Source organism: Zootoca vivipara, chromosome 7 (assembly GCF_965207765.1).
Source record: "Zootoca vivipara chromosome 7, rZooViv2.hap1.1, whole genome shotgun sequence".
In the NCBI taxonomy this organism is placed as follows: Eukaryota; Metazoa; Chordata; class Lepidosauria; order Squamata; family Lacertidae; genus Zootoca; species Zootoca vivipara.
Window position 1 is genome coordinate 87014390 of NC_142590.1, and position 27843 is coordinate 87042232.

Below are 27843 nucleotides of genomic sequence, written 5' to 3' on the forward strand. Positions count from 1 at the left end.
GGTAGGGATGGATGAATGTGAACAAATGCAGTCCTACATGCTCTGTAGCAGTTGGTGTGATTAAAGGCCTAAGAGTCAAAGCTGCCCCACAGCCCTGTTGATATCCATACAAGCAAGAGGCCTTATCAGAGCTCAAGTACACACACTAGCCTTGAAGAAGGTCATTGAAGGGTGTGGCCTGGGAAGAGGTTCAAAAGATCAGGTAGGGAGGCCTGAGGTTCCCCACCCTAGGAGGGGTGGTCTGTCAATAGCATTTGGCCTTAACAGCTAAAATGAGCTTCCACGTGTGATGATGATGATGATGATGATGATGATGATGATGATGATGATTAGATCATCTATTTAGATAATCCTGCATTGCAGGGGGTTGGACCAGATGGCCTTGAGTAGGCATCCCCAAACTTGGCCCTCCAGATGTTTTTGGGACTACAGCTCCCATCATCCCTGACCATTGGTTCTGTTAGCTAGGGATGATGGGAGTTGTAGTCCCAAAACATCTGGAGGGCCAAGTTCGGGGATGCCTACTCAAGGCCATCTGGTCCAACCCCCTGCAATGCAGGGCTGAGTTTGGGGATGCCTGGCATTGAGGGTCCCTTCCAACTCTGTGAATATATGATTCTATAATTGTGCCCCACCCATCTGACTGGGTTGATCCAGCCACTCTGGTCGGCTTCCAACAAATAAAAGGTAAAGGGACCCCTGACCGTTAAGTCCAGTCGCGGACAACTCTGGGGTTGTGGTGCTCATCTCGCTTTACTGGCTGAGGGAGCCGGCATACAGCTTCCGGGTCATGTGGCCAGCATGACTAAGCCGCTTCTGGCGAACCAGAGCAGCACACGGAAACGCTGTTTACCTTCCCGCCGGAGAGGTACCTATTTATCTACTTGCACTTTGACATGCTTTCGAACTGCTAGGTTGGCAGGAGCAGGGACCGAACAATGGGAGCTCACCCCGTCGCAGGGATTCGAACTGCCGACCTTCTGATCGGCAAGCCCTAGGCTCTGTGGTTTAGACCACAGCGCCACCCGCATCCCATTTCCAACAAATATAAAACCATAATAAAACATCAAACTTTAAAAACTTCCCGATAGAGGACTGCCTTCCGATATCTTCTGAAAGTTGTATAGTTATTTATCTCCTTGATATCCAATGGGACGGCATTCCATGGGGTGGGGACCACTACCAAGAAGGCCCTCTGAATGTAAGAAGCTGGAGGCAGATGATGAAAAGGAACAGTTGTCACCATGGCTTATGTGGGTGCTTCTGAAAACAAGGCTTCTCTTCTCTTCATTTTTGCCTCCAGTAAGTGGCATTTGGTGGTATACTGCCTCTAAACATGGGTGATCCATTTACCTGTCATAGCTAATAATCATTGATATGGATCTGGTTCTCTGAGAATCTGCTCAAGTTCCTCAGGAAGAAACAAACAAACACATGGCACTGACACAGCAAAGTGTTCATTCCCCTGAAGTGCCTGTCAGGTACCAACAGGTGGCATAGATGGTTCACTGAATGTATGCCCATCCTTTCACATCCCACTGCATCATGGATTGTGTAGTCTTTAGGGCTATGTGCATTTTTTCTGCATGCAAAAATTAAGATGGTATTAGCAACTAAGGGCAGAAATATCAAGGATTCAAGGGGGGAAAATAAAAACGTCTTGAAAATGTAGACACGTCAATCATATGCCATGCTTGTTAATGTAAGAACAGATAGTAAGTTGATTCCTTGAAATGTCAAGCAGAATTTCTAATGGCTGCCAGAACTTTTGGATCATGGTTTAGAAATTATGGAAATGTAATATTTGTCCTGATCCAGACTTGTCATGGAACTCTACAGGAAGGAACTGGGATGAATTTGCAGAGATCTGAATGCTTGTTTGTGGCCTCTGATCTTCTTAAAGAACCTCTCTGCAATTAGACTCTATATCTACCTATTGGTATATAAAATTAGTTGCCATGACTCAGGAAATAAATGACCAATTAGTAACCTATTTATGGTAATGTTGTAATATTCAATGCAATCACACTGCTATTACAAATTGAGAAATGCAATTAGATGTATCTGAGATAAACTTGGAGGTGCAAAGAGGGCGAGGGGGTGGCAAGGGAGAGAGATCTGGTCTCCTTGGATACAGTTCTGCGGACAGTTCCATGCAAGTCTCATTTATATCCTCAATATAAAGGCTCCAAGTAGGTCTTTGCCTACTTGGACCCTAGCCTTGATCTGTGGCAGCCGTGATGCAAAGCCCAGAGAGCCAAAACCAAAACTGCAGCCTCATTCTTCTATTTTGGGCTAAACAATTATTAGAAGTACCTGTAATCTTGGTCAGACCTGAAACATAGAAGGCAGGATGCCTCCTTACCTTGAGACTAACCAGTGTTCCATCTAGCTCAGTATTGTCTACACCAGGCATAGGCAACCATGGCTCTCCAGATGTTTTGGAACTACAACTCCCATGATCCCTAGCTAACAGGGCCAGTGGTCAGGGAACATGGGAGTTGTAGTTCCAAAACATCTGGAGAGCCAAGGTAGCCTATGCCTGGTCTACACTAACCGGAAGCAGCTCTGCAGGTGTTGTCTGATAGGTTATAGCTAGCTCCTGCACTAATGTTTAGTATCTATCTCTGTGTTATATTAAGTCAATGTAGTGACCCATAGTTCAGTACCATGGAGAGTGCTCATATACCAATATGTCTATGATACCATTCCATCATTACAGAAATCTTTCAAACAGCTTATTGCCTCCAGATGAGAAGGTTGTTTGCAAAGCCCTAATAAATTAAAAGATCAGATTCCGAAATGGATTTTTCTGCTTATTGTTTGTTTTCAGGCTTGGGTTGAACTCCTGGTGAACAGGCAGTCCTCAGGCATGAGGCGCTGTCAGAGGGAGAGGCAACAGTGATGCCCCCCAAAAAGCAATGCTTTTAAAGCTGAATGATGGACTAGAATCAGAGAATCAGAGTTGGAAGGCATCCCCAAAGGTCATCTAGTCCAACCCCCTGCAGTGCAGGAATCCTACCCACAGCTGCCCTTGGGTGGGCTCAAACCACCAAATTTCTGGTTAGCAGACAGAAGCACTAACCCATTGCGCTACTCCACACAGACAAAATTAAGTTCTTCACATAGTACATTATTAAACTACGGAATTTGCTCCCACAAGAGGCACTGATGGCCACCAACTTAGATGGCTTTAAAAGAGGTACATGCATGGCTACAAGGGAACCAACAGGATCCACTCTGATCCACATCATTCTTTACTGTGGTCCCAAGCCCACCACTGGATCGAGTTTGACCCATTGCAGGTGAGTGGGCCCCAACCAATTACCATCAACGAAATGCAAATTCCCCACCCTTCCACTACTGAATCATTATTTCCCCTTCCATCTGCATTCCTTTCTTTGCAGCAAAGTCCTCCATGCATAAGAGCCCTCCAGTGCGGAAAGCTGAAAATCACTCCTATTTTTTTCATGCAGAACTTGTGTTGTTGTTGCAATGATTGCAAACAGTTAGGTGAGCCAGCTTTTGCCCCTGGCTGTGGGATGCTGATTTAACATAGCAGAGGGTGCAGATCATCAACTTGCCTTGCAATGCAACGAAAGTGCAGACCACACCGACTACAGAGACTAATCGGTATTTTTGTCCATTGCAGGAGCTGTTGTGATTGCCTTTGTTGTCTGCTGGCTTCCGTATCATGTACGGCGACTTATGTATTGCTATGTGCCAGAAAATCAGTGGTCAGAGTGAGTAACCTAATTCTGTGCATTAACTGCAGTATGTTTCAATGCAAATCACAGTGGCCAACAGCCTGGTTTCCTTTACCCCTACCCAATCAGGTGACTCCTGGCCTCTTAGAAGAGGACAACTACTCTCAGGGGAAAGCTGCCATCCTGCTGGAAGTATTGGCTGGACAATGGCTCAGCCCCCCCCCCTTACCCTTTTCCCTCATCCTTCAAGGGAAGAAGTTCTGGTGATCCAAATCACTCTGATTGCACCTCCAGCCAATGACCTTGAGCCAAGTTCATAGAACTAGAAGGTTTAACAGCCCCTAAATCCATAAGGTCAAGAACTTCCTAAAGGAAGTCCAAGTTGCTAGACCCTGAACCTGACACTGGAAGAGGTGTGAATGTGCTTATCCACCATCTCAGCTATTTGCTCTCCTGAGGTTCCTTCTCCATTGAAGTAGACAGAAAGGACAACCTCAGGCCCAGTGCATGACTCCAAGCCAAATCTTTGTCCCTTGAAATTCCAGCCAAGTAATGTGTACAAATATGCATGTACTAGAGCATAAAATGCATATATATTCATATATTAGCAAAAATAATGGGCAAGAAAGCATTATATTTGGGGAAGTTGCTTTGGAAAAATGTGTACATTTAGCAAAATTGAATAGAGTATGTTTGGAGAAATGTGCACTAAAATGTTGATAAATTTTCATGATGGCTTCTTTTTTAAAAAAAAATAGTGAATTGATATGGAAGTGTGGGTAACTGAACTTAAGGTTAAACAAATGAGAAACTGAGAGGAACCAAAATTGTGATATTTGCCCATTCCTACTGGCAGGTCAGGGTCCCTTTTTAACCTCAGCCTTCCTACCTGAGATTCAGAATCTGGAGATTCCAGGGATTTAACCTGAAAGCAGCTGCTGTCATAGATCTACCAAACTAAATGTTTTCGTATCACAAAAATTATAGCAAATTTGAATCCCTCCCCTCTCTCTTTCACGGTATTTTTAAGAACCCTCACTGAAGAAATTAGCAAAAATTAAGTGTCGCCCCCTAGAATGACATGCCTTGTTACAAAAATTCCTTCAGTAGCACCTTAAAGACCAACTAAGTTTATATTTTGGTATGAGCTTTCGTGTGCATGCACACTTCTTCAGATACACACCTTCAGATACACACATCTGAAGAAGTGTGCATGCACACGAAAGCTCATACCAAAATATAAACTTAGTTGGTCTTTAAGGTGCTACTGAAGGAATTTTTTTATTTTGCTTCGACTCAGACCAACACGGCTACCTACCTGTAACTAATGCCTTGTTACACAACTCAGCAATCTGGTTGTTGTTTTTCCTTGCTCATTTGCCCCTTTTCTTCTCTCCCCTTAGCTTCCTTTTTGACTTCTACCACTACTTCTACATGCTGACAAACATCCTCTTCTATGTCAGTTCAGCCATCAACCCAGTCTTGTACAACCTGGTCTCTGCCAACTTCCGCCAAATCTTCCTCTCCACGCTCATGTTTGTGTGCCTGCCATGGAGAAAGAAGAAGAAGAGGACCAAGTTCAACAGGAAGTCCAACAGCATCTCCAGCAACCATACCTTCTCCAGCCAAGTCACCAGAGAAACCACATATTGAGTCTTGGGCATTGTCAAGGAAGGAATGAACAAGCATCTTGATTCAAGGCAGAATCGGAGCTTGTGAAGAGGGCTGTACTGCTTTCATACATGACCTCCAAATTCACCATAGCATGAATGTGTTTAGCTGGTTGTCATACATGGGAATGAATAGACCTCTGTTCTACAGATTAACTTTGGGGTTATGTTAATGCATCGGCCTCTGCCTTTTGTGAGTAACGTCTCCATGTTGTGTAATTTTGATCCAGCATAGAAGTTGCCTGTGACGTCATCCAGGAAGCATCAACATTTATGGAGTCAGTGTTGGCCAAGCTTGAATGCTTCTTGTACTGCAGCTCATCCATTTCTCAGTTTAGAAGTGCCACAGGGGTGTTGGAAAAGACCCACCTCTCCTGGTGATCTTAAGCCGGTATAGAAGATGGGTGGGTACTGTGGTTGGGGTTTGTTTTGGTTTTTAGTGAACAGGGCTTGTTGCTTTTAGGGTGGGAGAAGGGAAACTTATCCAACGGGTCTTTAAAGAAAGAGGAATGTAAATTGTTCAATAAAGAAGGGCATGCAATACTCAGGGAATGAGGTTATTCTTGTACTTTTGGGTTTGGGGATGAATTCAGGTTCTGCAATGAGTGTTTGGGAGAACCAGTTTGGCTCCCTTTCATTTGATAAGGGGAGGGTGGGGTGCCTTGGAAAGTCCATGGTGCCATCTTGGGTCACGTTTTCAATAATATTTCATTATTTTGGCCTAGGAAACCACTGTTGTTATTATTTGTGTATGTGCCTGTCATAGCAGGGCCACGTTCCTTGATCAAAGCTTCTGGGCAATGCCTACCATTGTAAAGTAAAGATTTTGGCAAAGGCAAGGGTGCCTGGGAAAAATATACTCTACCTGCTAGGAGAGAAAGGGGAAAGTTGTTGCATCTTTTCTATAGCGCTGGAATTCACTTGAGGTAGAGGAGACACATCCAGCTTTGATTACTGGTCGAGTTCAAGCGGCTGTGTCTACCAACTGTGTGACACTTGTGTCATGCCAATCATATGCAAGGTGCCATACAAATCAAGGGGCTGCTCAGAGCACTTGCAATCTACAGTAGATAATGAAGAAGAGATGAGGGAAGAAGTTAGGAAATTGTAAGTAGCAGGTATGGCTGTAGTAGCTAAATGGCAGTGGAAAACTGAGTCTGGATAAGGTATTAAAAAGAGCGTACGCTCCATTTTTTCTTCACCAACAACTCTGTATAGTAAGTTAGGTTGAGACATGGTGGCAAGCCAACAATATGGAATAAAAAATACCTCTTGTGTGCTAACAATTTAAGGGATTGGAGGGGGAAAAACAGGGAGTTACAGAACAGCTACTGATGGTTTGAGAAAATAAGAATAGTTAAAATCAGAGTTGTGAATCGAACAATAGCAAAGAACGCAGAGACTTTAATGAGGGCAAAATCTCAAGACATCTGGAACATGGGAAGTCCGCTTTTGAATTTTTTTGTAATTGGAATATATAATCGGTGGTATTATTATTATTATTATTATTATTGTAATTTGGAATGATTTGATTGGATTTGTTATTAATTCGAAGATTTCATTGAAAATGAATAAAAATTATTTACAAAAAAGAGAGAGAGGTGGTGGCCAGCCTAAGCTCAGCCTTCCCCAAACCTGATATCTTCCCGATGGTTTGGATTCCAGCTACCATCAGCCCCAACCAATGTGACATCTTTGCAGCTTCATGGTTGCAAAGTTACCCTCCCTCACCTAAAGAGGTGGAGGGAAAACTCTTCTCTTTCTACAGGTATGGGAAGCGTGGGGCCCTCCATATGTTGCTGGAGCCATCAGCCCCAGCCAATACAGTGTATGGTCAGAGATGAGGAAAGCTACCACCCAACAACATCTGAAGAGCACCAGGTTGGGGGGAGCTGCCCTAAGGCCACCGGTTGAGCATCATGGCTGAGGTGAACCTAATTTCCCTAGTTCTAAGTCCAGCCCCTATCCACTACACCATACTGAGACTGATATTAATATGGTGATTTCCTAAAGGCAGATTCAACTCTTCAACATGCAGGAAATAGGTTTGCCTTGGAGTGCTTCTCTGTTTCCCAGGATTTCTTCCCCTCCTGAATAGTTCCTTGGCGTAGCAGCTAGTGATCAGTGGTGTGACAACAAGTGTAGCTGGAGAATGAGAAAGACATCTGTTCTCCTCAGCCTCCATTCTAAACATCACAGCATTTGGTGATGTGCTGACTGAGCAACTAAGCATGAAGGCAAAACTCAATGGCTGAATCTCTGCTAGGGAAAACTTATAGCATATCTGGGCAGATCCATATCTGATAATCCAGTTCTTTCCAAATCTAAAGACCGCTCAACTGGGCTTGATTTATCTGTTGCTAGACTGTACCATGCTGGGGAACTTGAAAACTTCCTCGTTATTTGGCGGTATGTCAATGTTAGGCTTTGGTGCATATATTTTGCAGCAAAGTGCAGGATTATATCGTCTGGTATGACTGCTGGTGAAATAATAAAGAAACTTAAGGTTTATTAATCCTGGCAAACAAATCCATCCTGGGTAGAGTCTTGGATGTGGCCATCATGAGGTATGGTTGCCATACGTCCAGAATTTCCTGGACATGTCCGGGATTCAAACGGCGAAATTAGCGTCTGGCAAAATGTCCGGATTTTTTGCCAAGAGAACCAGGAAGCTCCACAACTTTTCTTTAAATATGGCAACCCTCTCAAGAGGTTAATGAAAGGTCTAATACTGACTGGAGGAGTCTGAGAAAAACTATCTATAGGTAGTTACTTACAAAAGAATCAGGGAAGAATAGATTGCCTGTAAGCCACCCCCAGTTCCGACATCTTATTGAAAACACTGTTGCTTTACTCCCAATTGATAATAGGATTTAAGGACAACTAACTTTGACTTTTGAATTCACCACAACAGGGACACAGTAGTTGATATGTCTGATATGTCTGTGCCTTTAGATCAAAAGAAAATGCAAGTAAATAAACAAAAGAAAGAAAAGCAAAAACACACATATGCACACGTGTGGATACTTAAGTCTGTGCTTGTGTACTTTTGGCATGTAACAAAATGCCTGGAGGCAGACATTTTGGTTTACATTCATTATTTTGGGGTGAATGATAAAGAGCAGGAGGCCGGACCTTCAAGCTTCCTTGCAACTCTAGAATTCTGTGATTTTGTAACATTGCAAAATATGGAACAATGTATGAACCAAGTTGCATCATGTGTAAGCATTGTACCAAATTCAATAAACCTATATGAAGTTATATAAACCATAAAGAGCTCTGCAAAAAACTGCAGGAATAACTAAGGGGACGGGTAGATTTATTTAAGGAAAGAAATGAAAGCAGTAACTGCATTTTCCCAATTACTTCATAGATTTTGATTTATTTATTTTTAGATCCTTTGGAGGGGAACTTTTAAAGGGCCAAAAGACAGCATGTATATAATGTTATAAACATGAATAAATGTTCACTTTGCTGTATGTCAATGTGATGATCCGTTTCTGTTATTATTTAAATCTGATTTTTTAAATAATGATTTGACAAAACAGCTTGAATAATCTGCATGCATCTGTTTTGAAAGTCCTGAAAATGTAGCACATTACAGCTCCAAACCGGCTAGCGACACTTTACAGATTTTTCTTCTTACGCAAGGAGGAAGACATAAAAGGAATGAGACATACTGGATTTGGCACTGGATTGGCCTCATCTGGCATGCATAATCTCTTGAGGGATGATCAAAGGGCTGCCGCATTTGATGCGTGAGGAGAGGTCAGAGAGAAGCAAGGAGCTTTTGCTTCAGCCAGTGGCCTGCAAAACCATTACCTGGAGCACCTCAAAAGCTTATTGGGGGGTATCTTGGTGATGACTTTCGCTAAAAGACAGCTTCTCCTGTAATTCTTAGCTACAAGGACAGACCTGACAGGACCTTGCATGAACTTGTGTTCCATGGAACGTATCCCAGAACCCCTTGCAACAAGCTGGTTGTCCCTTAGCAAAGATGAGACAATTCTGAGAAAAGATAACCCAGGAACTGGAAAGTTTGAAAACTACTTGTGTAGCGCAGGGCTGGCTTACGTCATTGGTGGTGGAGGAGAAAATGGCGCCACTCCCTTTTGAATAGACCAGTGCTTGCATCTTACTTCAACACTGGTGAAAGGGCCAAATGCTCTACCACACCCAGGGCCCACAAGGCAGATTGTGGGGTGACTCCCCCAGCAATGTCCAATCTCCACCCCTAAGGCAAGGCTGGGTGGCGCAATGTGCCAGGGCGCCGGGTCGCCAGGGGGCGCCGCACTGCTGCGCCCGCCAGGCAGCTGCTCTGGGAAATGGGGGGGGGGAGTGCCAGAGGGATCTTCGCACCACGGCGCCACAGCACCAGATATGCTTAAGACGGCCCTGTCTCCACCCCTCAGCAGCTGCCACCTGAGGTGGCTCCCTCACTCTACATAAAGAAAGATTGCTCAGTGGTGAATATATTCACAGGCTTAGGTTGCTTATCAGAAAGTGCATGCACAGCTAAATGGATTGTTGAATGGAAAATGTGAGAAAATCCCATTTTATTCAGGTTTTATGGGAAGACTGCAGGCGGTGGTTGAGCTAGATCAGTTACCAACTTGTGGGATGAGCTGCATTCAAGTGTTCTGTGGCACGGTCTGTTGGATTTGTGGCTGAAGATGGGAGACATCCCATCCGTTGGACGAAATTTCCATCTTGATTTTCAACCATATTTTTATTCCTTATTTTGTTTCTCATAATGCATTTTAATTGCATTGCAATTTGAATCAAAATTGTAATACAATAAAATACAACGTATAAGAAACGCAGGAACCCACATCTAGCACCGCGTATCACAATTGCGGGGAAATCATTAAACCGTCTGCCAAGACCCTCAGCGATTTTCAAGCCGAGTGTGCAGGGCGGGGTGAGTTTTGGGAACCATTGGGTTAAATGAACCCTGCGATCATTTCTGTTGAGACGATTCTAAGACATTTGCATATTAGAAGGTTTTTAAAAAGATAGCAGATTCAGGGAAATAAAGCTACAGCAGATGGATGACAGCTATTAAAAGGGTCTGCCATATGACTCCTTGGAAATGCACTTTTCAAACCGCTTTTTATGGAGAGCACCATCCATTTGACAGAGTGTGCAATCAGACTCCAAAACGAATTGTGCTTCTTATCAATTTTACCCAGAATGGGCTGCTGCTGCTGCTTCTTCTTCTTCTTCTTCTTCTTCTTCTTCTTCTTCTTCTTCTTCTTCTTCTTCTTCTTCTTCTTCTTCTTCTTCTTCCTCCTCCTCCTCCTCCTCCTCCTCCTCCTCCTCCTCCTCCTCCTCCTCCTCCTCCTCCTGAGCTCCGTCCTGCCTCCATGCATGTGATGCTCTGCCGATCTTTGCCTTTTGTACAGCAAGCAAGGTTTCGCTTCATTGACTCCAGTCTTAAAGAAGCCAACATAATGGAAGGGCAGATGGGGGGCCTAAGGGAGGCACATGGTGTAAACAGGAAAAGTAAACAGATGCCTTCATTGGTTATGTCAAACTGTCTTTTTCCGAACATAGGGCAATCACATCGCTAGCTCTGATCACTTTGGTCAAATTGTCTCTCTCTCTCTCTCTTTCTTTTGACCATCATGAAAATCGCATGACATGACAAAAGCTGTTCATGCACAATAATTCCAAGTTATATTTTCTTGATCGTTGTATGTATTGCAGTGACACTGCTACAAGCTGAAAAACAAAAGGAGAAGCCGATATTTGTAAGGGATGTTTCGCACGCTGTCATGGTACATCCATATTCTGTTTCAGGCTAGGGTTGACAGGAATCAGAGGCGCCATCCTTTAAGGGAGAATGGGGACCGACATGCCACAGCCACACGTCTTGTCAGGACATTGGGAGAAGCCAGGGGCCAGAGTCAAACACGGCGGCAGCGTGGCTTCAATGGCCGGCGCCGGCACCTCCTCCTGCTGCCGCCACTGGTCGGGGTATTCTTCCTCACTCCTTCCCCACTGCAGCAGAAGGAGAAGGAGCTGGCCACTGAAGCCACGTCATTGCTGGCTCCGTGCTTGGCCGCATCCACCCAGACAATACAGGCAAAACAACAAAACCAAGAAGCTAAAAACAGAATAGAACACAACTCTGTATATTATGTACTATCTAAAACTCCTGGGGAAATAGGAAAATCTTCACCTGTGGTTGAAAACCTAGTAATGCCAGTGCTAGGCAAGCCTCCTTAGGGTGAGCATTCAGGTGTTGGGGTGCCACCACAGAAAAGGCCCTCTCCTTTATAAACCATGCCTCCACTTACAAAGGTACTTAGAGCAGGACCTCTCCAGAAGTCAGAAGATCCAAAGCTATGTGGCCGCCTCTAATATGTCTTTCTTTGTGATGCCACAAACTTCTCCCCATGTAGACAATAGGTGTGGAGGCATCTTGAAGGTATCCAGAAACCATGGGGCTGTGAGTTTCTGGAATGGGCGGCTTCTGACAGGCACTTTGTAGGGAAATTTGAAAGCAAAGACCTGCCAGTTTATATCATGGGTTGCTTCCACATGTAGGTTGTTTAGCCCTGTGAAACAACTGCTTTTAAACAACCAGCCTGAAGTGTAATTTAAATGGTGGTTTCACATTCCACCTCACCAAAATCCTTATATAATCCAGAGGCAGAAGCAGAAGTCTCCTGTAGTGTTAATTAGCGGCTTCTTTCTTGCAGCTTTTGCTCTTACTGATAAAGAGTCTCTTAACTGTCCTTTGAGTAGTCTCTGAATTGCCCCCTAATATAATTTCCTGTACCCACAATTTTAATAATTGGCTGAAATTACTGGCTTTTTTATATTTGTTATTTTACTTTTTTATTGCAAAATACTGATCTCCCACTACAAAGGAAAGAAGAGAAATAATAATGAGAGGGGGAAAATAATCAAAACCTTCTCTTCCCAGAAAGAAGAACTGAAATTCAAGGGCAAGTGAGGCTATTTGAGAACAACTAAAAGGCTCTTCATGAGTAATTCTGCTACGGCACCTGACAAAGACCAATCCAAGTGAAAGAACCTACAAGGAGGAAGCTTTTAATTAAAGATGCAGTAACCCGGAATAAATTTAATAACTTTTTGTTAGTCCACAATGGACAATCTGCAGTTATATATTAAATGTTATTTTTTAAAAACAAACAAACCACAAATCTGGTTTGAACATTGGTTAACGCAGAAAGAACCATAAAGCAACAGGCTTACTGAACAAATGATGGCAATTCCAACCAAGACGTTGAGTATGGAAACAAGCCCCACCCCCTTACAACATTTTGCCCTTATACTGGCAAATTCATATATTTGTTCAATGTAACTATTCTACACATGTCATTGTTGTGGCAGAAATACAAAAGTGCACAATTTAAAGAAAACCCCACAGAAGTCCTTATGTTACTATTTTTAAAAAAAATAAATAAACAATGGACATGACAAGTGCTCCAATCTAACTGTTAATAGTTCATGTGTCAAAGGGAACAATACTCTCAAAATGTACCAACATCATATTTGTATATTGGATATTTTTAGATCCAACTGTAAAGAGTAAGCTATTTCTTGATATTAGCCTTTGTACTGTATGGTACTACTTTGTCATGCATTGATCTTCAGAAATAAAACAGCCTTGGGTTTTATTTTGTTGGCTGATTGTATTCCTGCAGCTTAATTATATCTTTTACATCCTGGGCTGATTTGTCTGCACACAAACACCTGTGCCAATAATAGCGTTAGTAAATAATACAGGACAAACAAGAGCAAGGAGATACATTACTCCATCATCCCTTCTCCAAAACACTGTGATTGGAGACTCCTGGGAAAACTATTCCCTCTGATTAGAAACTAGACCTGTCCATCACAAAAAGAGCTTTCCCTCCATCCTACTGTGGCGTTTTTCTTATATGGCAAACAAGAATTCACTTTTGGAAGACGTGCCTTATGGGGTGTTTCTTCAATGTCCAAATCTCCAAAACATCCAGAATCCTGTTAGAGGTCCATGGCTTTGGTTCAGATGGGTGGGACGAAATCCTTTTCTTTCGTCTTCTTCACTTCAACCTCTATATTACTTAAAGGGCTACTAGGGAATCCTGAGGTAAAACTAACCTCCCTCTCTCCCTTTCGCCTTGCTGTAAACCCTTCTACCCCATGGGCTTGATAGTAATGAGGTTTTTCTTCCAGCACACGCGGCCAGGTATCATTTGCACCTTTGGGACTATTTACGATACTTTCCCTTTTGTCCACAGTAAAGGGGTTCACTCTCCATGAACTTCCCCCACTGCAAAAGATTACCTCTCCACTGAGGCAACACTCTGACACTTTAGGTTTGTCCTCCTATTCAGCCCCCTCAGTGAGACTCAAAGACACAAACTATCCCTTCTTCTCTTGTAGGAAGTTTTGTGCTTTGCGGTGCCTCCACCTAAACAAGTGTTGATACCTTGCTGGAAAATAATACAGACGACTCTTTGCTTGGCACTTAAACGATGAATCTTTATTTGCTTCTAGTCATAACGAATACTTTATGGTTTCATGTGTACAAGCTTGGTTTTTGTTATTTCCCCTTTGTCAAACATTCAATGTATATCTTTTCCAACCTTTACCTACGGTAAACCAGGGGTCAGCAAACTTTTTCAGCAGAGGGCCGGTCCACTGTCCCTCAGACCTTGTGGGGGGGCGGACTATAGTTTGGAGGAAAAAAATGTGAACGAATTCCTATGCCCCACAAATAACCCAGAGATGCATTTTAAATAAAAGGACACATTCTACTCATGTAAAAACATGCTGATTCCTGGACCGTCCGCGGGCCAGATTTAGAAGGTGATTGGGCCGCATCTGGCCCCCGGGCCTTAGTTTGGGGACCCCTGACCTAAACCTATCCTAACTATAAAACCTTCTTCTTTTTCTATTAACCACACACGCTCCCGTTCCCCAAAACCCTCTACTCACTGACAAACGGCTGCTCATTCCTCCCCTAATAGAATGTTCCGTCAGCCAGCCTTGAGTGTGGGTTAACCCTTGACAGGTCAGGTAAAAGGGGGAAAAAAACAACACCACAAATAGTGTTAACCCATTACAAAGGGTTCAGAAAGATCCTGTCCCTGTTTAGATAGGCCCAAAATCTGTCTGTAACAACAAAGAGGTTGAAACAATCGGGCACGTTCTGCTACACTGTTCGTTATACCAAGAGACGAGAAAAGAGCTAATTGAACCGCTCCTAGCCAAACAGCCCGGTCGATCAGGAGAAGCTTACACCAATTATCTGCTAGCTGACACAGATATAGAGACCACTAGGGCTGTAGCTAAATATTGTTACTTGGCGACAAGAATAAGACATGCCATGTCGAAAGCAACCACCAAAGATAAAGTTCCTAGTTAACCCATAGCAGATGGAGAGGTGACAGAGGCTCAGTTTTAAAACAGCCATGTAATATGTTATAAAATTTTAAAATTGTGTAGTGCTCAATATTATTATAATGTATGAATTGAATTGTATTATTCTTTTGCTGGTCTTTGACCATATTAAAGTTTACTTACTTACTGTCTGAAATGACCAGCTTCTGCTTGGAATTTGCCTAAATCTGATGCACATCCTTAATTCGATGATCACACTGCCTCTATGCCAAGTACAAAAGATAATTTCTCAATCAGGCCCAAGTGATTTTAACGTTGGCAATTTGTCAAACATAAACTTATTTATTAACTATTAACCAGGTTACAGTATTTTCTTTCTGAAGTAGATGGATGGACAGGCAGATTTGCTACTTGGATAAAAATAAATCCTTTGCCACTATGAAGCTTTCAGTGCTAGACGAATTAACTTTCCCAATCCCAGTTAAAGATTTACAGTTGCTGAGCGGTGAAGAGAGAGGGGAGGGGAAATCTGTAGGTGATTTATGATCTATGGGGGGGAAAGGTGGACTTGTTTTTGCAATGGCAATAATTATTTAAAAATGTAATAATTTATTAGGCGAATCCATTTTTCCTACCATTCCACCAGATCTATTAAGCTGTAAATGTTCGGAATAGGAGGAAAGATATGCGCCATGAGCTCTGCAAATGATTTTCTTTAAAATAGCAATCGAAGAACAAAACTTTTCTGTTCAGTGAGCAAAAATAACATAAATTGAATTTTTGCTCTTATATGTCTAGGCTGTCACATTGTCCGATCAGAGAAAAGCAGGTTGTTCTGTGATTATTTTAAAATGACAATTCAGAGAAAATTGAAATATGTCCAGTACTTAACTATCAATACTAAGCTTAATTACATCTTTTTTGCTTCAAATAACATACTGGATAGGTCTGCCCCAACATTATCAAGCAATCATGTCGCAATTATAGATATTCTCAGTTCTATTATAAGCTGATGTAATAGATGCTCATTCCTCAGAGCACTATCGGAACTTACAGTAGCTGGAAGAGATTATACAAAACTGTCTAAAGAGAATAAAACACTCTCATCTGAAAGCTGTAAGGGAAGAATTTTCCACTAAATTGCAGAAAATGATTATAGGTTTTTTTAAAAAAAATATTTTTATTTTTTTATTAAGCACTTTTATTACCAGCCCCAAGACAGGCTATATCACAATAAAACAGTAAAATACAGATGTTAAAGGGTTAAAACAACAATCAACAAACAATATCATTTGCAGGAAATTTACAACAATTACACATTCCCAAAAGCCTAGCTGAAACTTTTGCATGTTTTCTGAAAATCCCCAAAGCTGGAACTAGGTGCACATGAATTCCAAAATTTGGGTGTCACCACCAAGAAGGACCTCCATGCCATCACTCCCCAGTCCTCCAAGGACAGCAATGTCACCAGCAAGGCCTCCCCTGCAGATAGGGTTGCCAGACTCAGTAGAGGACAGGACTTCTGTGCCTTTAATTGCCCTGCTCTCTTTTGAAGCAGACTCTTTGTTTAATTTCCATGCAAAGAGTCTGCTGGTTTCTCTTCAAGGTTTCCAGACTCAAAAGAGAGCAGGGCAATTAAAGGCACAGAAGTCCTGTCCTCTATTGAGTCTGGCAACCCTACCTGCAGATCTTAAATCCCAGACTAGTCTATACTGTAAAAGATCAGGTACTCTTTCAGGTATTTGTGACTCAGCTGAATCCAGTGCACAGGTCTAGCTTGTTGCTTCTGCTTTCCTATATCTCTAGTTTTCTCTAGTTTCATGGGTTTTGCAAGAAGTGGGGCTGTCCATGATGTTGTCTGTGAAACAATGAAGAGCCCTGGGTAGTTATTTGTTAGAGCACAGCATCAGAGGGTTTTTTCAATAAAAAAAAAAAAGCTTTGTTGAAGTTTTTAAAAATAATAATCCTGCCTTGCTTTACTTTAAAAACCACAATAATGGCAGACCCTGGGGGGGGGGAACTCTCCAGAACCCGACAGGCAGTATTCTAGACAGCTTCACATGATATCACCTCACCTGTGAGGCCTATTAGAGCAGGCATTGGCAAACTCAGCCCTCCAGATGTTTTGTGACTACAACTCCCATCATCCCTGACCACTGGTCATGTTAGCCAGGGAGGATGGGAGTTGTAGTCCCAAAACATCTGAAGGGCCGAGTTTGCCTATGCCTGTATTAGAGGATTCAAAAAGCTCCAGAAAGGAGAGCCCTGTGTGGAACTGCAACATTTTTAGAAATGTGCGAGAAAGAATACAAACCACTTTGCCACCTCTGGCTCATTTTAAGGTAAGAAAGAGCAAGAGGCAAACTCCTGCTCCCCCCTACACAGATACACAGAATCCCTGGATCCATTTGTCTGCAGTTTGGAAAGCATAATCAACTCTGAAGTGGAATTTCGTGCCTGCAAATTTCATTCACTTTGGCCATAAAGGACAAGGTTTTAGCCATTTCTGGATTCCCTATTACAGTGAATGGGGACCACTAAGCCGATCAAAGCAAACAGGGCACAGAACGACTCAAACAGATCAGCTTTTTTATAATATTTTTAAAAATGCACAGATATGAATCCTGGGGCCTGTGCACACTCGTGATAAATGCATATTAGATATTTATTTTTTATCTTGCCATTGTATGACATGTGGAATTTGTGTGCATAAATGTTGATGTCTTTTACATTTGAATCAATCATTTTGGAATTTTATTGCAGTTACATTATGCATTTCCATGCTTATGATTTATTCCTGTCTCTCGTAGTATCTTAGCAACCAGTGACAGAAAATGTGGGGAGTGCTTGCATTTGGCATTCTGCATCTGTTTGTTTTTTGTTATTTCCTGGTGGTCTTCCCCCACTCTCGCTGTTATGCAAAAAAGGCAAACAGCTAAATTACCAATTTATTGCAATTTTGAAATGGCACCCAGTGCTCCATAAAAGCAAGAATAACTGTGCGACTTGTACAGATCTTATGACTTCACAAAATGAGAGATAAATGAATGGGCTCTGGCTAGGGATATGGGAGAAATTTGATTCCGTTTGCATTTATAGGTGAACCTACTAATTGGTGATATCTGAAACAGTACCAGTGTTGTACGCTAAGGGCATTGAGAGTTATTAGAAGACCCCTATCCCCTTCACAGGATTGAACCACAGTGGACCCTCCGGGGGTACGTGCGCACCCTGGAAAAAACGTAACTAGAGGCGCCGCTTCTGCTCATGCGCACAGAGCGCAGAGCACTTCTGCGTGTGCACACAGTGAAACCTGGAAGTATACACTTCCGGGTTTGCCACTTTCGTAAAATGAATGTTACGTAACTGGAGGGTCAACTGTACTCTGGGAATTATAGCTCTGGGGAGGGAATAGAGGCCTCCTAACAATTCAGTATAGGGCTGATTCCTAGATTCCTATGTACTATATTTTTCCGTGTATAAGACGCTACTAACATGAGCTACTAACACGCCTCCATGTATAACACGCCTCCTCCTTTTCAGGACTCCAAATTGAGAAAATGGGGGAAGATTGCACAGAGTTGTTGAGTTTTTTCGGGGGGGGGGGTATTGCCCAGACTTGTTGAGCTTTCTTGGGGGGGGGGGGGTTGCTGAAAATTGATCACCCACAGGACCGCAACAGCCAATCGCATGCATATCGACGAAGCCACCAATCGCCTGCACGCTCGCCAAAAGCAAGCGCCAAGCGCCCGCCCAATTGCCACAGCAGCCAATAGCCAGTGGACCTTTCTGCACCCACCAATCACACGCAAAAGTGCCACTGACAATCTCCTGCTCGCAGCAACCACCAATCGCCTGTCCCACCTCTTCACTCTCCGTATGTAAGACGACCCCCAATTTTTAGCATATTTTTTTCATAAAATAACCTCATTTTATACACAGGAAAATACAGTGACCATGCTTGCCAAGCCTTTGCTTGTGTACAGAAGACAAAGCAGTTCTGCCAATCAGACAGCAAGGAACTCGGTACCAGAGCACATGGATGCAGATGAGTCCCGGTTCAAATCCTTGGCATCTCCAAGTGGGACTGAGAAAGATTCTCTGTCTGTAACCCTGGAGCGCTATCCCCAGTCTGTCTGGACATTACTGAGCAAGCTGGATTAGGCCCGCATTCTCATTTGAGTGATGAGAAGCATGTTCACAGTTTCCCTAAGAATTTGTTGTGCTTCTGGAGAAGATGGCTCCATGAGACAAAGATAATTTGAGGTTTCGTTTATGCACAAGATTTTCACCTGATACCCTCTCCCCTCAGTCCCATTGAATTTGTGCTTGAATTGCAAATCAGGCTGCACTAGATTTATGGAGAGGGTTGCGGCAGTAAAGGCCATCACTCAGCAAGAGACCTATCTAGGGGAATTTATTAGTCTGGCAGTTCTTGGTTGCAAAGCACACACACACACACACACACACACACACACACACAGCGTGAAGTGGGCAAAGCTCCTGGAGGGATATGCTGCTCAAAACTAAATTAAATTAAACCAAATGTTCCCTGGGTGCTCGCCAGAATTATCAGCATGAACTGGTGTGCAGTTACAGGCTGTCACTTAAAAGACACTAAGTCTGGCTGCAGACGCAGGGAGAGCAGGAGCTGGGGAAATGGTTGGATCCCACATACACCCAATGAAGTGGTAAGTGAAGCTTTGGGGACCAATGGTTAGAGGAGCCCACCCACGCTCTACTGTTGCTCGCTTGTTATAGCAAATTGGAAAACAGCGTATAACAATCCAATGCAGGTAAGCAAACACTCTCAGTCACAGTCCATAGCAGGGTACATGCCACACATTTAAAGCACACTCTGAAAGAAAGATCCTGGGATCTGGCATTGGTGCTGGAAATTGTAGCTCTTTGAGGAGTAAAGTGCAGGTCCCAAGATTTTCTTAACTTTTTATTTTTCAGTTTTCACTTTTAACAACAACATCATTACTGGCCCCAACAACATCCAACATACCATCTCAGGACAATTTAATTGCTCATCCTCTAACATTGTGTATGCCATCAAATGCCAACAGTGCCCTTCAGCTCTCTATATTGGACAAACAGGCCAAACCCTACGCCAAAGGATAAATGGACATAAATCTGACATCAGGAACCACAAGACAGAGAAACCAGTAGGAGAACACTTCAATCTCCCAGGACATTCTATACAAGATCTCAAAGCAGCTGTTTTATTACAGAGAAATTTCAGGAACAGACTGGAAAGAGAAGTTGCTGAATTGGAACTCATTACCAAGCTTAAAACCATGGAGCCACCTGGGATGAATAAAGACATTGGATTCTTATCTCATTATGCATGATCAAGCTTTCTTTAGCGCCTCAGCCCTTGTTTTTTTTCCCCAGGAGCAATTGCAGCCATCAGCAGTCGTTAACAGCCATCTACAGGTTTACCACTCCCATCAGCCCACCACCCATTCCCATCACCCCCACCCTCTGAATATACATAAGGGTTTGGTGGATTCTGTTTCAGTGTATCTGACAAAGTGTGCATGCACACGAAAGCTCATACCAAAATATTAAACTTAGTTGGTCTTTAAGGTGCTACTGAAGGAATTTTTTTATTTCACTTTTAACAACTTTGTGTAAAAACCACAGAGATGTAATCATTGGTTTACATAGCGAGAATATGAAGAACAGGATATTGTTCCATCTTGAACTTTTAAGTCTTTCCAGAGTGGCAGGGGAAGCCCAGCCAGATGGGCGGGGTATAAATAATATATTATTATTATTATTATTATCATCATCATCATCATCATCATCATCAAACCTCAGATTTGGGAGTTTGTTTAAAGTGTTTATCTGGTGCTTAAATTATCATATCAAAGGTACCAGGTGAGTCTCTTTGGGAAGGACACTTCACCACCAAGTGCTACTATTGTGGAGTCCCCTCCCCCAGGCAGTCTGCCATCTCGCTTCACTTGGTGGGGGCACCTGAAGAAAGGCTACTGAAGAACTTTCAAGGTCCAGGAAGGAGGCAGTCTTTGATCTGACCCTGGTCCTAAGCCATTAAGCACTTTGAATTGGGCCTGGAAATGGACAGAGAACAGAAACAAAAATATACCTGTATCCCATAGCGTGGTTCTGAGACTCAGTCTTCAAGCATCCAGGGAGCCTACCCCCATCTCTCACTTGGGGTAGTTCAGACACTGCTAGGCTAGCTCTCACCAACAGAACCCACCATTATCACAGGTCTGAAGCCAAACAGGCAACCAATAATTTCCCTTCCACACTCTCCCACCCATCCAGGTTGTAAGCCATAAACAAACAAAAAAAATTGGTGGGGTACTGCCCTCACCCTAAGGGTTACCCCCAACCATTGATCCTAAGCCTCTGATTCTGCTCCCCATGCAGGCACTGGTAATGAAAATGTCCTCAATGTGGCCAAGCTGCCAATCATGAGCAACCAAGACTGCGATGTGGCTCTTCGAGGTCGTGTGAAGGAGAGGGCATTGTGCACAGCGCCCTTGAGGGGGCCTGTGAGGTAAGCAAGGCAGGGTATGTGAGGGGCTGAACTGAGCTGCTTTGGGTGCCCTGATAGGTGAGGTGAGACACATACCTATCCTCCTTCTGCTTCTCATGTAGATTCCCAAGAGAAGGAGGCACCTGCAGAGAGGGAAGGAAGACAGGGTTAGGAAAAGCCTAGTAAGGTTAAGACCAGTACCAGGAAACAGTCCTCTGAGCGAAGAAGTGGATGAGGGCATCCACAAATAAAGGAACTCATGACAGGGAGACATAAATTCTAGGAAGAAGAAAAACCACTTCTTGTGCCTTGATGGTGTTGCTCTGCTCTACAGGCACCGAGCCATGTTTTGTTTGAACCGAATGTGTCTTTTGTTCTCCGCTTCACACCTGCAGCGTGGCTTTGGAGGTCCCTTGGCTTGCTTGACTCATGACTGCTGGGTGTTGGAAGGTGTGATCACCCCCAACTGCATGTGCGCTCACAAAGAGAAGCCTGCCACCTTCATCCGTGTCTCCCTTTATGTTGACTGGATCAACAAAGTAATGAAGTTGAGCTGAGCTGTGTGGCTGGAACCAATTCATCATGAAGTCTTCCTCCCTCCCTCCAGAATCACCATCCTTGAGATGGCTGTGAACTTTGGGGGAACTTTGTGCTGAGCCTGCCCTTTTGGAACACACAGGCGATGCTTTTGAAACAAATGCTGCCATAACCCAGACACACTTTTCTTTTTCTTTTTTTTCTTTTCTTTTTTAATTAAAAAGACATTTATTTCAAATCTTTAAAAACATTACAAAATTATAACAAAAAACACCAATAAAGGAAAATTACAAAACTTAATAGAAATTATGAGAATATCCAAAAACAAAACAAAACATATAAATAAATATTCCAAAACAGAACATCATTTCCTCCCCCTCTTCCCACCCTTTCCCCCCCCTCTGCTTCCCCCCCACTTTCCCGACTTCCATTTCCACTCTGATATTCACTCGTGCATTTATTTTCTATAAGACTCTACAGTAATACTAATAAAACTAACTCAAACTTTTCTTCTCCTTCTACAGGAATAGCTGTCATCATGGAATCACAGGTACATCAACAGAACAAAACACCACCAAACTGATACAGTAGTAATTTGTTTGGATGCATTGCAGCACAATCCCATGTATCACAGAATTGTAGAGTCGGAAGGCACCACGAGGATCATCTAGTCCAACCCCTGCAATGCAGGAATCTTTTTGCCCAATGTGGGGCCCAAACACACAACCCTGAGATTCAGAGTCTCGTGCTCTACAACCTGAGCTATCCCAGGTGTATTTCATTTAAAAATCATTTCGAGTCAGGCTTCTACATTCCTTTATGAAACACATACTTTCATAAGGATTGAACAAATAATATTGGTGTCATTCTCTCTCCAGCACCAACCCCATTGCAGTAGCTCTTTTACACACTTTCCCATCTCTTTGAAGGAAGGTTCCCTCTCTCCCTCCCAGGGACTGTCATGTCATATACCGTGTTTCCCCCTTTTTAATACGTAGTCATAAAGTAAGCCAGGGCAGCAATTTTAAGCATTTGCGAAAGATAAGACATACCCCGAAAATAAGACATAGTGTATCTCCATGCCTGCAGCAGTGCGGGCGGAGTGCTGAGCCAGCGGCCGGGCCTCTGTTGCTTTGCAAACTGTGTGGGGTGGGAAGAACGATCGGGTCTGTCAAGCCAAAAAAAGTTCCCCTCCCTTGCTTGATTGCCAGTAGCATTAATTCATGCTGCTCAGGGCATTTACTCTAAAGCCTCCCGGCGGCTGCTGCAGCACCGAGCGCTCGCAGCGCGCAGCAGTGCCAGGCAGAGCGCCGAGCCAGCAGTCGGGTCTCTGCTTGGACCGGCCGAGGAGGCCTACCAACCCGCCAGTAACAAGACGCGGCTGGCCAGGCGGCGTGCGCTCCCTTCCCCCCGCGGAGCGCACGAGCCACCAATAGCCGCGTCGCCTTCAGCGTCCTCCACCCGCACCTGCTGTTCCGCCGCCCGGAGGAGACCTGCTGTTCCGCCGCCCGGAGAAGACCTGCTGTTCCGCCGCCCGGAACCGGCTGCTGGAGCGCACGGAGCGCCCAGCAGCGCCGGAGCCAGCGGCCTCGCCTGCACCCGGCTGCCGCCGCCCCGCCGCCCGGAACCGGCTGCTGGAGCGCGCGGAGCGCCCAGCAGCGCCGGAGCCAGCGGCCTCGCCTGCACCCGGCTGCCGCCGCCCCGCCCCCCGGAAACGGCTGCTGGACCGTGCAGAGCGCCCAGCAACCCGGAGCTGAGCGCCAGAGCCAGCGGCCTCGCCTCCACCCGGCCGCCGCCATCCCGCCGCCCGGAAACGGCTGCTGGAGCGCGCGGAGCGCCCAGCAGCCCCAGAGCTGAGCGCCAGAGCCAGCGGCCTCGCCTCCACCCGGCCACCGCCGCCCCGCCGCCCAGAAATGGTTGCTGGAGCGCGCGGAGCGCCCAGCTGCTCAAAGCGCCCAGCAGCGCTCAGACAGCCCAGCAGCATGGCGCGCAGTGCCCCGAGCCAGCAGCCTGGCCCGGCCAAGAAGACCTGAAGGTGCTGTAAAAACCGTAATACCGTAAAAAAATAAGACATGCCACCAAAAATAAGCCACCCCGTGGTTTTTTGAGAGAAAAAAGCAATAAGACGGTGTCTTAAAATGTGGGAAACACGGTAGGCTGAGGCCACACCACAGGCTCCATGTTTCCTAAGAACGTCCATCTGTCTGTCTTTCTTGCTACAAAATAAGTCTCCATATTGTTGGTATTATTATTATTACGTCATTAAAAAGAACTTTGTAATAAATTAATAGTAATAATTCATTCCTTTTTGTCAGAATTCATTGGCTGAAAGAAAGCTTCATTATTCAGGCTTTGTGTAATCTACATTTTTTTTTAACCATTAATGAAATCCTCTTTTTAAATCCCGACGCCGAAGGGCAACAAACAGTGCAAAGTTGAACAAACAGTTCAAAGTGCCTCTGAAACTGATAATAACAGAGTACAGGCAATACTTAAAGCAAAGCATGATGCTCTAACATTGTTGAAGCTCAATGCATAGCTTACCTTATCAGTGCTTATTTTTCCAATGGAAAAAGGGCTCTAAGCATAGCATAGCATAGCATAGCATTAATAATATTGTTGCATACCACCCTAATCTCCAAGTGGTGCGAGATTACCAGGGTTCCAGGCGCTTACCCAGGGTTGGTGTTTCCTTTTGTTAATGTGGCACAGTGGAGACTGTGGTGTCTTTATGATATATGGTTATTTACACATACTGCATATTCATAGGATTGTAGAGTTGTAAGGGACTACGTGGGTCATCTAGTCCAACCTCCTGCAATGCAGGAATCTTTTGTCCAACATGGGGCTTGAGCCCACAACCCCCATTTTATATTTGTGCAGCTGGCCCTTCCTGCCTAAGGGCAGAACCTTACATTTGTCCCTATTGAAATTCATTGTACTGTATTAGTTTGAGCTCAGTTCTCCAATCTGTTATGGTCATTTTGAATCCAAATTCTGTCTTTTAGCTTCCCCTCCCAGTTTGGTGTCATCTGCAAATTTGATGAGCACCCCCTCAATGTCATTCTCCATGTCATTCATAAAGACGTGGAACAACAATAATCGGCCCAGGACAGAACCCTGTGGCACCCCATTTGTCACTTTCCCCCCCAGGATGACGATGAATAATCAGAGATGGAGAACAGATATAGTTACCACTGTGCTAAATAAAAGACACATCTTTGCATTTCCTGTTTTGGAAAACAGCAACAAGCAAATCTGTGTGCTTTTTTAATACTCCAAAGAAACAAAACCCTATCATGATTTGACTGGTAAACTGATCAATTAAAGCAGCAATCTTATCTGCTCTTGCCTTAGAAAAAGCTCATTGAATATACTAGGATTAAATTCCAAGCATGAATGGGATTGGGCAGTATACATGTCTGTTTATTCAAATATATATATTCTGCCATCTCTGGGCAATTGCCTGGCTTTGTGTGTCTTCTATTGTATCAAAATTGTGAGCAGCACTGATTCCCACCTCCTCAAAAGTTCAGATCTTTGGCATGGCAACAACAACCTTGAGCACAGTTGAAATTGTTAATCCGAATGACACAGGCGATGAGGTCTTTTTGCAAAATAAAACAAAGACATCTGACAGTATTCTGGAGATCCCGAGCCATAAGGTGACTAGATTGGCCTCTACTAGGGCCAGGGCCTTTTCAGTATTGGCCCCAACTTGGTGGAACACTCTTTCACAGGAGACCAGGGCCCTGCGGGATTTGTCATCTTTCTGCAGGGCCTGCAAGATAGAGCTGTTCCGCCTGGCCTTTGGGTCAGACTTAGTCTGACCCCTGTGTTTTCCTCCCTCATGGCTGGATTTATGGACTACGTAAAATGAGGCTGCATTTTAAATTTTAATATTGTATTTTAATTTGTATTTTAATTAATTACTTTTTATGTTTTATTGTAATTTTATTGGTGTTAGCCGCCCTGAGCCTGGTTTTGACTGGGGAGGGCGGGGTATAAATAAAAAATTATTATTATTATTATTATTATTATTATTATTATTATTATTATTATTAGAAACTCCATTATGAATAAGCTTTGGGTCATTGTGCTGGTGTGGATTTAAGCAGCAGCAGAAATTCACCCTGTGCAATGAGCAAGTGAGTGGTGGTGAATCTCTGAACTAACTCCTATTTTGATTGTCACATGCTGGATTTTCACCTTGCATTAAGAATCTTGTATCTGTTTTTAAAGAAGAAATAGTGTGTTGGGGGTGGAGAAATGAGCAGCAACAAAAGGAATGGCACAAAGGACTACATAAGGCTTTTAGTTTGGAGACGCAAACTAACTTACTGTTAAGGAAATAGAATTTGCTTTTAAAGTGGATCCAATAAAAAAAAGTGTGGGCTGAATGAAGAGAGTCTGAAGGCAAGCCTTTCAGACCTGGCTTCTTCCAGGTGCCAACAGCAGAATTTCCAGCTCCTGCTATTTATTCCCTGAGTAGTAGAATCTGGGCCACTGACTTTCTTATTCGCAAAACCACCAAAAAGGAGTACCACCCTCACTCAAGACAACTTCGACAGGAGGCCCTTTGGTATATAGTGCATCAACACCACTATGTGAGATAGAAGCAGTAAGGAAAGGAGGAGCCCGGGAATCCCATTCATTTACATAGTCCAGCACATGGTTCGTTTGCATGGTTCCCAGCCTATTAAAAACTATGCCACAGCCCTGCTAACTCACTCACCCTCTCCACTTTAGCTCAACAATTTTGGTCGCTGAAAGTCTTACCTGTACAGCAGTCTGAAAGGATCCAGAGAGATGCCTTCTTCCCACATCACTTCCTTTCTGGTGGCTTTAATTGACTTGGCCCTCGGTGGGCTGATCTCCAATGGCTTTGTAGTTGCAGTGATAGTCATTGAATGAGCTAAATGCAAGACCCTCGCGGCTAGGGAACAACTTATTCTATCCATGGGTACGTCCAATATCTTCTTCACACTTATTCTGACTGCATATTTTATTAGATACGGGTTAAAGCCTGACATCGATGGCAGCGTAATATATGGTGTGTATTACTTCTTTGTAGCCTTTGGCCTATTCTCCCGACTCTGGGTCATTGCCTGGCTCTGTTTCTTCTATTGCATCAAGATAGTGAACAGCACACACTCCCTCTTCCTTTGGTGCAAGCTGAGGATATCGCGGATGGTGCCCTGGTTTCTTGGGGGCTCTCTCATCATCACATCATTTATGTCCTTCATTGTCATTCAAAATAGGTACCGGTATATTTCTCTCATGAGCAACGCAACAGTCAGCGATGCAAACATGACACAAGGAAAGACAGAGAATGAGTTTGACAGCTCTCTTGAAGTCTTGCTTCTAATTGGTAATACTGTTTGTCCCTTTCTTATAGTTTCCCTTTGCTCCATCCTGGTAGTAACCTCGCTCTGCAGGCATGTCTGCCAGGTGACAGGTAAAGAATCCAAATTTAGGAGCCCTCAAACAGAAGCCCACGTCAAGGCAGCTGGAACAGTGCTCTTCCTCCTGATTCTTTCCATTTCTTTTTACGTGGCAGAGACCTTGTGTATAACTGGACAAGCTGCAAAAAATGTATTTGCTGCTTCAGTGTGTGTAACAGTTATAATATCGTATTCCCCTGTGCAGGCTGCCATCCTGTTGTCGGTGAATCCTAAGCTCAAGCAGGCAGCCGCCTGGATGTTTCCGAGAGCAAAGCCTTCATAATTCTTAGATGTTGCATTTTGTAAGAGGAGCTGGCTCAGGGGCCCCAAGCCTGGTCAAGTGTAGGGTGTGAAGTGGAGGAAGGACTGTAACGCTTTCTTCGCTCTCATGTTTTCAATCAGCATTGTCCTGCTCCTATCACGGCTGTTAATTGCAATGCGTGGAAAGCCCCTCTTGGTTCCAGTCAGTGCTATCCTGCCACTGCAATTCTGATCAGGAAATGGAAGGAATAATGCTTAAAGTTCCTTGCCAACCTTCTCTCCCCACCCCCTCCACATGCCAGCTACTTTTTAAAAACAAAGCCTGCTACTGTATATCTCTTTAG

At 43.9% G+C, this 27843-nt stretch overlaps 1 protein-coding gene and 1 pseudogene across 1 annotated transcript in view; both read left to right on the forward strand.

Moving 5' to 3' along the window:
• Positions 1-13022, forward strand: part of NTSR1 (neurotensin receptor 1) — a 112033-nt gene extending 99011 nt beyond the window's left edge. The window contains exons 3-4 of the mRNA XM_035124085.3: positions 3653-3743; positions 5111-13022. Coding sequence (XP_034979976.3) covers positions 3653-3743; positions 5111-5360 — 341 coding nt within the window. The 3' untranslated portion in view covers positions 5361-13022. The remainder of the gene's footprint in view (positions 1-3652; positions 3744-5110) is intronic.
• Positions 13023-26603: 13581 nt separating this feature from the next.
• On the forward strand, positions 26604-27521 carry LOC148685173 (taste receptor type 2 member 1-like; annotated as a pseudogene).
• Positions 27522-27843: the final 322 nt, after the last annotated feature.